Below are 14,243 nucleotides of genomic sequence, written 5' to 3'. Positions count from 1 at the left end.
AAAACCACATCAGAAAATCATTACACAAAAGTAAATTAATGTACTACTATGTACTTAGAAAAGCATAAGATCCAAGTAGAACCCCAATGTGCTTCACAATTTAACATTTCAGAATAAAGAAGTTCACTGTACCTCTTAAAATTTTTTCTTGAGAAAACATAGGTAGTGTTCATGACATTTTCTCCCACCTCAACACATCCAGCTGGAAGGGAAAAAAAAAACACTTTTCTTTATACCATTCACTGGCAATGTGAAGAGTAACAGATCATTGTAAGAATACAAAACTATAAGGAAATCTCTCTTACCATAAAAGGTTGTTTGTTTTTTTTTGTAAATCTTTATTTATTTTCATTTCTTACATCAAGTGAAAATACATACTAAAAGACAATTATTTCATAACACTTGAATTACATTCAAATACTCTTATAATATAAAATAAATATCCTCCCTTTGTCAATATTCCTATTTCCAAATAAAATAAATTACCCTCCCTAACCCCCTATATATTCTATCCATGTGCTAAGATATCTGATCATTAGAGTAACTAGCCAATGATCCCCATATTTTTTTTAAATTATGAATATTCCCTTGTTGTAATGCTATCATCTTTTCCATCTTATATATATGGCAAACTGAATTACACCAAAATGTATAATTTAATTTAGTATAGTCTTTCCAATTTTGAGTAATTTGTTGCATGGCGACCCCTGTCAATATTAATAATAATTTATTATTATTTGCAGAAATCGGACTCTGAGTTCTCATTGCTGTACCAAATAATATAGTATCATATGAGAGTCCTAAATTAATAAATTATTAGAAAATCATAAAAGGTTTTAATCTTCAGAGAAGCATCTGTTTTAAAAATAAGTCATTCTATATCTATAGTATTGTAAGGAAACTTAGATTCTCCTGTTATCTTGGGCATGAAGATGCCACAGTGACAAAAATACAAAACTGCTTTCAAGTAGAAAATTCTTAAGATCCTATATATATCTGGAGGAAAAGTTCCTATTCTGCTAATGAGACAGACATAAGAGAAGCCACTGGTTGTCCTGGAATCAGTATCATGGAGTGTTGCTACTATTTGAATTTCTGCCAGTTACTTGTTAAGTGGATTGACCACTGTTGGAAATGGGATATTGGACTAGACGGACTATTAGTCTGACCCAGTATGGCTGTTCTTATGTTCAAAACTCACTGGGAGAATACAAAAAGGGTACCTAGGAATAATATCAAAAGGAATATACAAAAGAAATCAAGCAACAGGTATATTGAATGGAGTGTGTCAAGACCCATAACTTTGATTAAATAATGCTATTATGCTATGTCTTGTTTACTAAACATGTTTAGTATTGGATCCTTAGCTTCTTTAGCCCTTTTTTTTCCCTTGTCTTTTAACCTTGTTGACTCTTAGAGAGAGGAAGAGATAATGGTTACTGCAGATGAGCAGACTAGGTGGGCCATTTGGCCTTTATCTGCCATCAGGTTTCTATGTAACAGATTTTCAACTATCCCAGGGCAATAAAAAATGGGGAAAAGGAGAGTAAGTAACAAATGATGAGCAATTTAGTTCATGGATAAAATTCTATAAATATCAACCCAAAGTATTTTTGAATTTAGGAAACTCTGCATTACTATTACTACTTTTGCCCTGAATAAAACAAATTGAAAACTTAATACTGATAAATATGAACAAATTTCCATACCAGGTGTAAGGAGCAGAGATCCATCAGGCGTGAAGCTGAGCCTCCGGAAGAAGGATTTCATACTATCATCGTGAAACATCCGATAACTTTTCACCTGTGACATTCAAAAGAAGATACACACATCCTAAACCCAAAGTATTTGCAGGAAGGTGATCAAATTTTGTTGCTGTTATTTTATCTCCAGATCTGGGGTAAAAAAGCCCAGCCTAATATAATCATTCAGGTCTCGTTTTCAGAATATTCACACGGAATACGTGTATCCACCAGAAGTCTTTATATATATCTTTGTCCTAGGAGCATAGCTTGCATAATAAAACCAACCAAATCAATGTTTTTGGGCTCTAACCACTTTAGCAATGTCCAGTTAGAGCTGAGGCAATCTGTGAGTGGCGCCAGTACTTAACATGTGAGAAGCGATATTCAATCTGCTAACCCATTAAGTAAGTGCCTAAAGTTAAGACTGTCCCAATTTTATCTGCCAAACTGGGCACAGGTCTAAATACCTGTCAGTGATTGGTTAGCTTCCAGGTAACATAGACATGGCCTGGCACTGAATATCTGGGCTTAATTCAGTCCATGTTAGTCAGTGGATTAAAAATTGTTAACTGCTGCAAGCTGAATATCAGGATCAAACTTTTAAAATATGCAATAACTGTAAATTATAGCCTGCATTCTATTCTCAAACCACCAGGTGGCACTGTTTTATGCATTTGTTTTCTGTTTAATCACTGTTCTCAGTGAGAAAGTAATTCCCATCCTAATATGTGGATTTTTCTTTGCATTTTGAACCACTTTCTTAGGTTTCTCCTTAAAGGAGACAGATTACTACTAGAATTTGACTTGCAGAAAAGGACAAAAGCATTAAGGCTGAAATTTAAGGGTCAAGAAAATGGTGATGGAGTTCAAAGAAGTGTGGGATGAACACAGAGGATCTAGAATCAGAAAATAATATTAAATATTGAACTAAGGCCAGTACTGGGCAGACTTGCACGGTTTGTATATGGCCATTTGGGGAAGGATGGGTTGGAGAGGGCTTCAATGGCTGGGGTAGGTTTTGACAGAGAGTTGGAACCCAAGCACAGTACTGGGTAGAGCTTTGGATTCTTGCCCAGAAATAGCTAAGAAGAAAAAATTTAAATTGAATCAGGTTGGGCAGACTGGATGGACCATTCGGGTCTTTATCTGCCGTCATCTACTATGTTACTAAGAGTGAGATGCCTCATGTAAGAAACATTTGGTCCAGCACCTGGAAAAAAGAAAAAGGACCTTCACTTTTTGAACCATACTTTAAATTTAACAGGCTGAATTTGTCTTTCCTACCAAGCAGCTTACTAGAGTCTGAAACCTCAATCCCACTCACTCACAATTCTTTGGAGGGGGGGGGGGGGCTGCAGTCAATCACCACCAAGCCTCCTGGCCAGTAACGGGGTCAATACAGTCTGCACGCAAGTGTCTGATCTTTGCAGCTCCCAGGGGACCTATCTCCCAAGCTTTCAAGTGATACTGCAGGCTGGCCAGGCAGATACTCTTTCAGAAGGGTTGCCCTCCTGGTTGCGGACCCCAACATCCGGATCCTCTCATAGACAGATCTGTCCCAGGACTACTGGGAACCTCTTAGCATGGGAAAGCCCCACAAAAAAAAAAAAAAAAATCTGATTTAACCTGAAAATAAGAAATCCAATGCAGGGCAGATGCAAAGACACCTTCTCAACTCGCTCTCAGAAGTTAAGATTGAAGAGAAAGGGCACTGCCCAGGGAGACAAGGAGGTGGAGACGAGAATAATTGACATCTTCTACAATCCAACTCGCGAGTTGGGGTATACAATCCATCCGTAAGGAATCGTATGCTGTTTACACAGGAATTTTATGTTATGGGTAATTTATCTAACTGCTGTTTTATGTTTGCTAAGTTATCATGATTGGTGTTCTCCCCAGAAAATTTGGTCAGCCAGTGGCAAAAGAGTGGGGGCAGGAGGAATAATGCACAATATTTTAAAATTTCCTGTTATTAGTCAGCTAGTCATTCAAAAGGTCCTGAGGAAATCTTTTCTACGATTTATCTTTTTTTTTGCTTTAAAAATCTCATTAAAAATTTGTGTTAGAAGATTTTTATGCTTTTCATATTTGATATTTTAAAGTATCTTTGGCTTTACTCCCATTGTTTCTTCTAAGAGACAAATAATCATTTATCTTCAGGTTGTCTAATAACTCCTGGTTTGGATTGACAATTACAAGATTAGTCTTGTCTATGGGCTGTAGTCACATTTCTGGAATGTGACATTTTTATGTGAATTAAGCTACAAGACTTCATCTAGTTTAAGACCATCCTGCTACTACCACATCTTATTTAAGCTCCTCAAAAGGTTCAACTGCTATAAAAACCATAATGTCCGCTGAAAGATTCACACCCAAGTATTTCTTTTTTAAATTTCCTTTCTATTCCATCTAAAGGGTAATTCAGCTTAACTGTTATTATCTCACTATCTCTTGGGTTCTATGGCAAAATTTCAGAAAGACATTCAAAGTCAAAGGGATTGTTCCAAGTCTGTGACATATAAATAGATCATAGTTACATGTTGACTATCTTCTGTTCCAACCAGTCCTAATCCTTTAAGATTTTCTGTGCTCACAGAAAATGAATCAATCTCTGCACTGTCAAATAAAATCAACTTGTGTAACTGATTTTCATTAGAGAACCACAAACCTCTCATGTCCAAACTAAACTGAAAGCAGTATATTACAGATATAGCAATAACTTGGTCTCCTCCTTGGCAATTCTTTTTCATATGAATAAAAAGGATGAAAAAAATCCATTATAAAAAAAACTTGCCAAAACACAAACCAAAGATAGTGAACCCACCATCCACAATATATGTAAACACTCAATCTCTTCTTCTTTAGAAATTTTTAAATAATTTTTCATTTTTAAAATGAAGGGAGAAAAAAACCTCAGTGAGGCTAGTGCTTTTTTAAACATCACAAAAACCGCATCATTGCCTCAATATCTATCATAGGTCAAAAACTCCCAGCATGTCATATGACCACAAAGTGCAAAGCATGCTTTAAAAAAACCCAACAAAAAACAAACCCAGAAAACAGCACTTATCTTCAAGACCCTTATGGGGACCACCATTTCACATAAAGCTTCTTCTGTGGGATGCTGTCCCCAAATAAGAATCAGTCAAAATAATACTGGGGAAATCAAAAACTTTTGGTCAAATATCATTGGGAGTGATAGAAGAAAGTTATCTGAAAACTACAAAAAAATAAAAAATAAAAATCACTCTCCTATAAAACATTCAAACTCCTTAAAATGCTAGGAATATCTTCATAAATAGTCCATGCTCAGAGAAAGAGGCAAAATCAAGGGGCAAACCCCAAGAATGTCACCTCACCACCCAATCATTGCATATAATTGAACAAACTTTTTTAAAAATGTACTTTCTTCGCTGCTTGTGCAGTCTAAAAGGCGATATATTTAATTAGTTGAATTATAGCAAAAGAACTTATCTTTATTGAGGGTTCCGACATGGCCCATTTCATTCCTGCCTCAGGGAACCGATATGCAAGATTCAAACAAAGATTTTAAAGGTGGCGTCTGTCTCAAAAACAATTTAATCAGCTCCTTCAAAAGTGCAGGCTGCTTCCACTGCACTCAACGGTTCGCCCCTTGTTTTTGCCTCTATGTCTGAGCATATATTTTTTGACTATATATGAAAATATTCCTAGCATTTTAAGGAATTTGAATGTTTTATAGGAGAGTGATTTTTTGTAGTTTTCACATAACAAATAAGAATCAGCATGCAATTTTCTCTCCTTTTCCTTTTCTTCAATATGCTCATCTCAGAGCCACAGCTCTGACAAAGCTTAGGTTAGGAGTATTTACATATACAGTGGAACCTTGGTTTACGAGCATAATGCTCGTAAACCAAATTACTCGTATATCAAAGCGAGTTTCCCCATAGGAAGTAAGGGAAACTTGCTTGATACGTTCCCACCCACCCCCTCAGGCCAGTGGCACTGCTCAACGCCCCCCCTCCCGAGAACCGGCATCGCTCCCCTCCCGCTCGTGAACGCTCCCCCCTCCCCCACGTGAACCAGCAGCCCCTGCCCGAACAGCATTCAATCTTACCCTCCATCTGGCACCAGCACACAGCCTACAGGACATGCTCAAGGCCTTCTGGTTCTCGCTCTCTCTGAGATTCTCAAGGCCCAGGCAAGAGGCAGGAACTTCTTTCACCGGCACGTCCTGTGGGCTGTGTGCCGGTGCCAGATGGGGGTGTAAGATTGAATGCTGTTCGGGCAGGGGGGTGCTCGTAAATCGAGTCAATGCTCGGTTTGCGAGACAAGATTTGCAAGAATGTTTTGCTCGTCTTGCAAAACACTCGCAAACCGCATTACTCGCAAACCAAGGTTTAACTGTATTTTGAGTGGCGGTTTCACTATCTTTAGTTTGAGTCTTTCTTTTTCAAACATATTCCAGTTTGATAAGCAAAAAAATCAGTTAACAATAGTTTTCCCAATTTCTAACTATATTTTCAGTCATTTATGTAGAAGCAGCTCTTCTTGTAAGTGCTCTAATGACAGCATTTTGTGTGAGGTACAGTTTTCAAACAGTAGAAAAATCCTCAGCATAGGGACATTACTTACCTCTCCTTCAGCTGCTGTTCCAGGAGACATCTTACCGACACTAAAAGCCACCCGCTTTCTTTGTGTTCCATATACTCGCAACACACTATACAAAGAAAATAATCAAGTAAAACCTTTCAATGTACATGAAGGGGGGAAACACGACCAAGTAGTCAGAGCACTGTACCGATGCATGAAATCCTACTTTAATCCACTGACATTCTGCGGCCTCAGGCAAATCGCCTCCATATTCCCTATATGTCAAGTTCTTTTTTCTTGCTTTTTCACAGACTGTGTTGTCAGATCTTTGTTGGCAAAACTGGAAAGGCACTATGGGCCATATAAGGTGGACTTGCCCGAAAGCCAAAGCTTACTGGTCTGACAATCCCTTGGGATCCTGGGGTTTACCTGCTCAATAGAGCTGATCCTGGGCTGCATAAAAATCAAAACTTGTTGATTCAGCAATTGTTTCATGCGGCTAAACTCTCAATGGCTACAGCCTGGAAGAACAGAGATTGTTCTGGATATGTATTATGTAATTTCTTTCTCTCATGTATTCCTTCCCTATGCTTCCCTAATTATTATGTAACTTCCTTCTTCTTACATTGTGTAATTCGCTTATTGTCCAGCCTTCTTTCTATATGAACCGCCTAGAAGTCAGTTTGACTATGGCGGTATAGAAAAATAAAGTTATTATTATTATTGCTATAATGCGTAAACTGTCTTCCTAAAATGAGAGAAAATATGGGGTCTGTTCATAATTTGAATGTTGTGGGAGAATGAGACTAGTCCTGTTCATTTTTACAGCCTATTCTGTGCAACTGTTCGAGATATGGTTCCTAAAGTAGAATGAGCCCTATCTTGAGTGTGGGGTTTTGTTTTGGGTGGGGGATGTGGGTTCAGTGGTAAAAGTCTTTTAAAAAATTAGGAGTTCTATCAGTATTATGGATTTTTATTGTATTAGTTTCACTCTTTATGTAATGTTTAACAAGACTGTTTAATATTTTTTTTTTTTAAGACAATTCCTTCATTCAGACAAATCATTCTTGATGCTACTCAAAGCTTTATCTTTTCTGTATAAGGTCCTGAATTATGGAACATGTTACCATCCCACCTTAGACTTCAAACTTCTCTACTCAAATTAGATCTTAAAATGTCTCTCTTTTCTGATGCATCTATTTACCGTATTTTCACGCAAATAACGCGCACCCGTATAAAACGCGCACACGGGTATAGCGCGCAGAAATCACGATGATATGTACAAAAACTTTGGTATACCGCGCTCACGGGTATACCGCGCATGCTGCCCGACGCTCCTTTCGCCCGCCCTGACTTTCCGACTCTCCGTTCACCCCCCCTGACTTCCGTGCACTGTCCCCCCTTGAAGGTCTGTCCCCATCCTGAAAGCCTGATGCCCCCCCCCCGACGTCCGATACATCCCTCCCCCCGAAGGACCGCCGACTCCCCAACAATATCGGGCCAGGAGGGAGCCCAAATCCTCCTGGCCACGGCGACCCCCTAACCCCACCCCGCACTACATTACGGGCAGGAGGGATCCCAGGCCCTCCTGCCCTCGACGCAAACCCCCCTCCCCCCAACGACTGCCCCCCCCCCAAGAACCTCCGACCGCCCCCCCAGCCGACCCGCGACCCCCCCTGGCGACCCCCCCACCCCCCTTCCCCGTACCTTTGGTAGTTGGGCCAGAAGGGAGCCCAAACCCTCCTGGCCACGGCGACCCCCTAACCCCACCCCGCACTACATTACGGGCAGGAGGGATCCCAGGCCCTCCTGCCCTCGACGCAAACCCCCCTCCCCCCCAACGACCGCCCCCCCCAAGAACCTCCGACCGCTCCCCCAGCCGACCCGCGACCCCCCTGGCGACCCCCCCACCCCCCTTCCCCGTACCTTTGGTAGTTGGCCGGACAGACGGGAGCCAAACCCGCCTGTCCGGCAGGCAGCCAACGAAGGAATGAGGCCGGATTGGCCCATCCATCCTAAAGCTCCGCCTACTGGTGGGGCCTAAGGCGCGTGGGCCAATCAGAATAGGCCCTGGAGCCTTAGGTCCCACCTGGGGGCGCGGCCTGAGGCACATGGTCGGGTTGGGCCCATGTGCCTCAGGCCGCGCCCCCAGGTGGGACCTAAGGCTCCAGGGCCTATTCTGATTGGCCCACGCGCCTTAGGCCCCACCAGTAGGCGGAGCTTTAGGATGGATGGGCCAATCCGGCCTCATTCCTTTGTTGGCTGCCTGCCGGACAGGCGGGTTTGGCTCCCGTCTGTCCGGCCAACTACCAAAGGTACGGGGAAGGGGGGTGGGGGGGTCGTGGGGGTCGCCCGGGGGATCGCGGGTCGGCTGGGGGGCGGTCGGAGGTTCTTGGGGGGGGGCGGTCGTTGGGGGGGAGGGGGGTTTGCGTCGAGGGCAGGAGGGCCTGGGATCCCTCCTGCCCGTAATGTAGTGCGGGGTGGGGTTAGGGGGTCGCCGTGGCCAGGAGGGTTTGGGCTCCCTTCTGGCCCGATATTGTCGGGAAGTCGGCGGTCCTTCGGGGTGGGGGTGCGAGTGGTCCTGCCGGGGGGGGGGGGATGTATCGGACGTCGGGGAGTCGGCCGGGCAAGAGGGCTTGGGCTCCCTCTTGCTCCGATCGTGGATGCGGGTGCGGGTGGGAGCGCGTGCGAGCGGTCGTTCGGGGTGGGGGTGCGAGTGGTCCTGCCGGGGGGGGGATGTATCGGACGTCGGGGAGTCGGCCGGGCAAGAGGGCTTGGGCTCCCTCTTGCTCCGATCGTGGATGCGGGTGCGGGTGGGAGCGCGTGCGAGCGGTCGTTCGGGGTGGGGGTGCGAGCGGTCCTGCTGGGGGGGGTGAATCGGGCGTCGGGCGGGGTGGGAACTATGTTTTAAAACTTTTGTATACCGCGCTCACGCATATAACGCGCGAGGGGTATGCGCGGTAGGTAAAAACGCGTATAACGCACGCGTTATATGCGTGAAAATACGGTAACTCTTTCAGGTGCCCTCTGGAATTTACAACACCAGGAGCTTATCCTCTTGTACTACTACCCCCCCTTTCTATACTATTTGTAGTTCCCCCCATCCCTTCCTACAATTTTAGAACGTAAGCCACTTAGACATTTATCTTTGATAAGAGGGATTTTAAGTCCCTCATAAACTTGGAAAGTTCCCCCAAAAAGCATTACACATCCAGTAAACTTTCTGTCTCACCCTGATGGGTTCACTGCTCAACTGAAACGAATTGCTGTCAAATGACAATATAAAACTCATCAAACAGCTACCTACCGATCACAGCTTAGGGTTGCAATGTACTGTCCTAGGGGATCCCAGGCTATACCTTGTACATAACTCTTGTGTTCATTAAAAATCGAAACCTTTTGCCCTGGGGAAAAATAGAAACGACAACATCAGTATTATACACCACTTTTTTTCACTACAAATGCTGTACATTAAATAATTCACAGAAACAGCTCCCAATACAGCACTAGTGAACAAGATAAAGTAGTGCAGCATGTGTCACAAAGGGAAACTAAAACAGAAAAGGCCTGCAATACCACATACTCAAATATAAACCAAGATTTTTTTGGCCTAAAAAATGGCTCAAAAATTGGGGGTCTCTATTTATATTTGCATCCCATAGCAGCACCACTCCCAGACCCACTGCGAGCTTCTCCCTCGGCCTACTTTATTTCCCTGGTGGTCCAGCAGTGAGCCGTAGCAGGAGCGATTCTTCTACACTCCTGCCTGTGCAGCCATTTTTTATATGGACACAGGCAGCACAGAAGGATCGCCAAGGAAGTAAAGTACCACCACCATCACCAAGGAAGTAAAGTAGGTCTGTGAGGAGCCAGGAGGGGAGGGGTTTGGGCTGGATACAGAGTTCACAGAAAGGTCACCGTGGAGAAGGGAGGGATCAGGCTGGCTCCAGATCCTTGCACCAGGGAAGTAAGGTAGAGATGAGACTGGGGGCAGGTGAGGGCAGACAGGCAGGCAAGACACCTCAGGGAAGGGAGGGATAGCTCCTGCCCCGGTACTTAATATAGACCATCGGTTTATATTTGAGTTAACATTTTTCCCCAAGGGGGGGGAGTATTTTATCTTGGTTTATAGTCGGATGGGCTTATATTTGAGTATATACGGTAATGAAAACCAGAGAGAACAGTAAAGGTGCAGCAAAGCAAAAGTCACACTCTTCTGAACATATGAAAGGGAGGAGCAATACTGTTTTTACATGTCAGAATAGTACCACTTTTTTTGCAGGACATTCAACAGTGATCTCTGATGGGATGTGGGAAACACGTGGGGAAGGGGTTTTATAAATAACATTCTTTTCTGGATAGTGTTAAAGTTATTGGTTTGTTTTCCTGGCAATATGTATTTTATTTTTTTCTATTGAAATCTAATATAAGTTTGTAAAAAAAAAAAGAAACCACGTAACTAACCTTTAAGCATTCTGCATACTACACTGTTCACTAGTGTAACTAACTTTCTTTCAACAGCAATGATTTTTTTGTCAAACTATATCAGTGGTCTCCAACTCAAACCCTTTGCAGGGCCACATTTTGAATTTGTAGGTACTTGGAGAGCCTCAGAAAAAAATAGTTAATGCCTTATTAAAGAAATGACAATTTTGCATGAGGTAAAACTCTTTATAGTTTAGAAATCTTTCCTTTTGGCTAAGTCTTAATAATAATATTGTCATTTATAGCTGAAGAAACATATGATCAAGAAACTGTTTTATTTTACTTTTGTGATTATGAGAAACATACCGAGGGCCTCAAAATAGTACCTGGCGGGACGCATGTGGCCCCCGGGCCGTGAGTTTGAGACCACTGAACTATATGAATCAGTAGCAGTTTCTTGCCAGTTGGATTCAATGCCAAGATAAATTATATGGAAAAGATAAGCTGATTTCATGTAATCCAGCTTGCTGCCATTTCTGCATTATCCTCTGCCGAGCTTTACACTACCATCTATGAGGAGCTTTACCTTTACTGACGTCCCACATGATAGCTGTGTTATCCACAGATGCAGAAGCCATGTAGTTCCCGTCAAGTGTCCAGCAGATATCATAGACATCTTCTAAATGTCCTCTAATTAAGGCAAAGTATTACTAGTTAGGAGTAGTAGTAGTGTTTAGAGTTCCATTAGTTACCACAAACAGTTTTATTTCTGTTAAAGAAATAATATCTCCAAAAATGTATTTATAAAAATGTAAATTGTTAAATTTAGGAGAACTCAAAATGTCAACAGCTTGTCGCACTATATGACCGTACAGTGGTACCTTGGATTACAAGCATAATCCGTTCCAGGAGCATGCTCGTAATCCAAAATGCTCGTTTATCAAAGCGAGTTTCCCCAAAGGAAATAATGGAAACTCGCTTTGATAGGTTCCCCCCCACGAGAACCGGCATTGCACCCCCAAAGGCCCCCCCTGCAATCCGGCACCCTCCCCCCAGCGATCTGGCACCCCCCCCGACGCGATTGGGCACCCCCCCAACGCGATTGGGCACCCCCTCAACGCGATTGGGCACCCCCTCAACGCGATTGGGCACCCCCTCAACGCGATTGGGCACCCCCTAAACGCGATTGGGCACCCCCTCAACGCGATTGGGCACCCCCTCAACGCGATTGGGCACCCCCTCAACGCGATTGGGCACCCCCTCAACGCGATTGGGCACCCCCTCAACGCGATTGGGCACCCCCTCAACGCGATTGGGCACCCCCCCCCCGCTGCTTCTTACCGTCATCTGGGCACCGGCATGTCCTGTGCTTGGTGCTGGTGCTTGAAGATCGGCCTCCTCTTCTGCTGGGCCTTGAACATCTGCGCATGCTCAAGACCTGCGAGTTCACGTTCTGAACGTGAACTCGCAGGCCTTGAGCATGCGCAGATGCTTAAGGACAAGCAGAAGAGGAGGCCGATCTTCAGGCACCAGCACCAAGCACAGGACATGCCGGTGCCCAGATGACAGAAAGAAGCGGCGGGGGGTGCCCAATCACGGCGGGGGGGGGGGGGGGGGGTGCCGGATCACGGGGGGGGGCGCTCGTAAATCGAGCCACGCTCGGTTTCCGAGGCGCTGATTTTGCGAATGTTTTGCTCGTCTTGCAAAACACTCGCAAACCGGTGCACTCGTAAACCGAGGTACCACTGTATTTAAATCTGTATAATCGAACCTGAAGTGTCAGTTGCAAGCTGTTCAGCTTCCCACAAAATTAACACACCAAAATTGGCACAAGTCCAATTTACAATAAAGTTCCTAATTTTTAAGGTGTTTTTTTTTTATTTTTTCAAAATTTAAATTAACTTGAATCCATTATATTTGTTTAAGAAGAAAAAAAAAAAAGCTTTGTATTAATCTTTTACTTAGAAGTAAAACAGGGACTAGTATCCTTTGCTGACATGAAATCATGGTTTGCATCATGGTTTGTCAAGGAATGTCACCAACAAAAAAATTATTTTTGTAAAAACAATTTATATTCAACCTTATCTTAAAATCTTACTTGGTTTAAATATTATTCCATTTGATCAACCATTTTTAAAGAATCTGATATACCTTCAATATCCCTGTCCTGCCATTATATAAGTCATTGAGCCAGTTTTGAAGTAAAAGATGAGTACAAAGTATTTGTTTTCCTTAAAAGAATATAGTGAATTCATATTAATTAACATTTTGAAAAATTAAAAAATTAGTTAATTTATCTGGAGAAATTAAGGGCCTTTTTGGATACATGTGAACAACCGATGATTTCCTAGAGAAAATTTAAAAGGCGAATCTAATGTCTTATCTTTTAATTATTTTTATAGTATTTAATGTTTTTATGAACAAAGCTGTGGTTTTTTTATTTATAATTTGAAAGATTCGAAAGATGGTTCTTTATTTGAAGTAACTGTACTAACGGTTTGAATCTAGGAGCTAACAGATGGAACTTGATTTAAAGCTTCACAAAATGCTCGAGTCTTATGCAAATTAGATGGTTGCCATAGCACATGCTGAACTGAAGAAATTTCATCCTATGGAACTGGAATAGGAATGTATTACATCATTATTCTTGGGTGTGAAGGTAATATCTTGAATTTCTTTGGATCTCTGATGTGACAATAACGGCTGTTATTATAAAATACTGGGCAAAGTTATTTTTAATATTTGCTAGTTCTACTGGGCTCGTGGTGAATGGCAGCTCAGATGCAAGCAGTCTTGTCTCGTTACCTGTCTCTGTGGGAGAGATGAAGAGTAGAAACGGAGCCTTTTCTATTGCTGGCCTTTTGCTCCATGGCAAGCGAAGATTCGATGTCGCTCGGGAAACATATGCTGTTTTGGCTCTTCGGTCGCTCTTTGAGAAGTAGATTGGGGCGGCTGTTTGCGTTGCTGACGTTGACGCAAGCCTATTTCCTCCTCCCTTTTTTATTAGGGGAGGAGCTACAAGAGGAGAGCTAGGAAATGCTGAAGATAACGTCGCTGTGTCATCGTTTTGAGGTTTTGCTTCATGGACGCGTGTCTGCATTCTACTGGCTGAAGAAACTGTAATATCACTCTCAATGATTGGTTTCGTTTCACCAGTGGGATGAGGAGAGATTGGTCTGATTCTGCAAAAAGTTAAAGTTATCACCGAAGAAACTCAAACGCAGACTCATTTAATATTATTGGCTTCATCTGTGCTCTTGGATTTTCACTTGGAGGGAAGGATCTTCTTTCTTGGGTTCTTCTAAGACAGGATGTTGTGTGATGTAAAAATATTTTATTGATTTCTTAGAATTTAGTATTGAAAATTTAGTTTATGGGTATATGTCTTTCCCAACTAGAAGGTATTATTTAAAGGATGAAATAATTTATTATTTGGAATTGCATTGATGCATTGAATTTTTATTTTTGAGGATAAACATTTTTAAAGATTCCTTTGATGTA

General features: G+C 42.5%; 1 protein-coding gene across 2 annotated transcripts in view; it reads right to left on the bottom strand.

Moving 5' to 3' along the window:
• The window catches only part of CHAF1B (chromatin assembly factor 1 subunit B), a 67,060-nt gene that overhangs the window by 15,583 nt on the left and 37,234 nt on the right, over positions 1-14,243 (bottom strand). For both annotated transcript variants that reach the window (XM_033950501.1, XM_033950500.1), the window contains exons 5-9: positions 11,329-11,432; positions 9,625-9,721; positions 6,360-6,444; positions 1,710-1,803; positions 133-202 (exon numbers count right to left, since the gene is read on the bottom strand). In XM_033950501.1, the coding sequence (XP_033806392.1) occupies positions 133-202; positions 1,710-1,803; positions 6,360-6,444; positions 9,625-9,721; positions 11,329-11,432 (450 nt within the window). The remainder of the gene's footprint in view (positions 1-132; positions 203-1,709; positions 1,804-6,359; positions 6,445-9,624; positions 9,722-11,328; positions 11,433-14,243) is intronic.

The sequence above is a fragment of the Geotrypetes seraphini genome, chromosome 6 (genome assembly GCF_902459505.1).
Source record: "Geotrypetes seraphini chromosome 6, aGeoSer1.1, whole genome shotgun sequence".
Lineage (NCBI taxonomy): Eukaryota > Metazoa > Chordata > Amphibia > Gymnophiona > Dermophiidae > Geotrypetes > Geotrypetes seraphini.
Note: the sequence above shows the minus strand (reverse complement) of the source record. Positions and strands in the feature narration are given on the sequence as shown.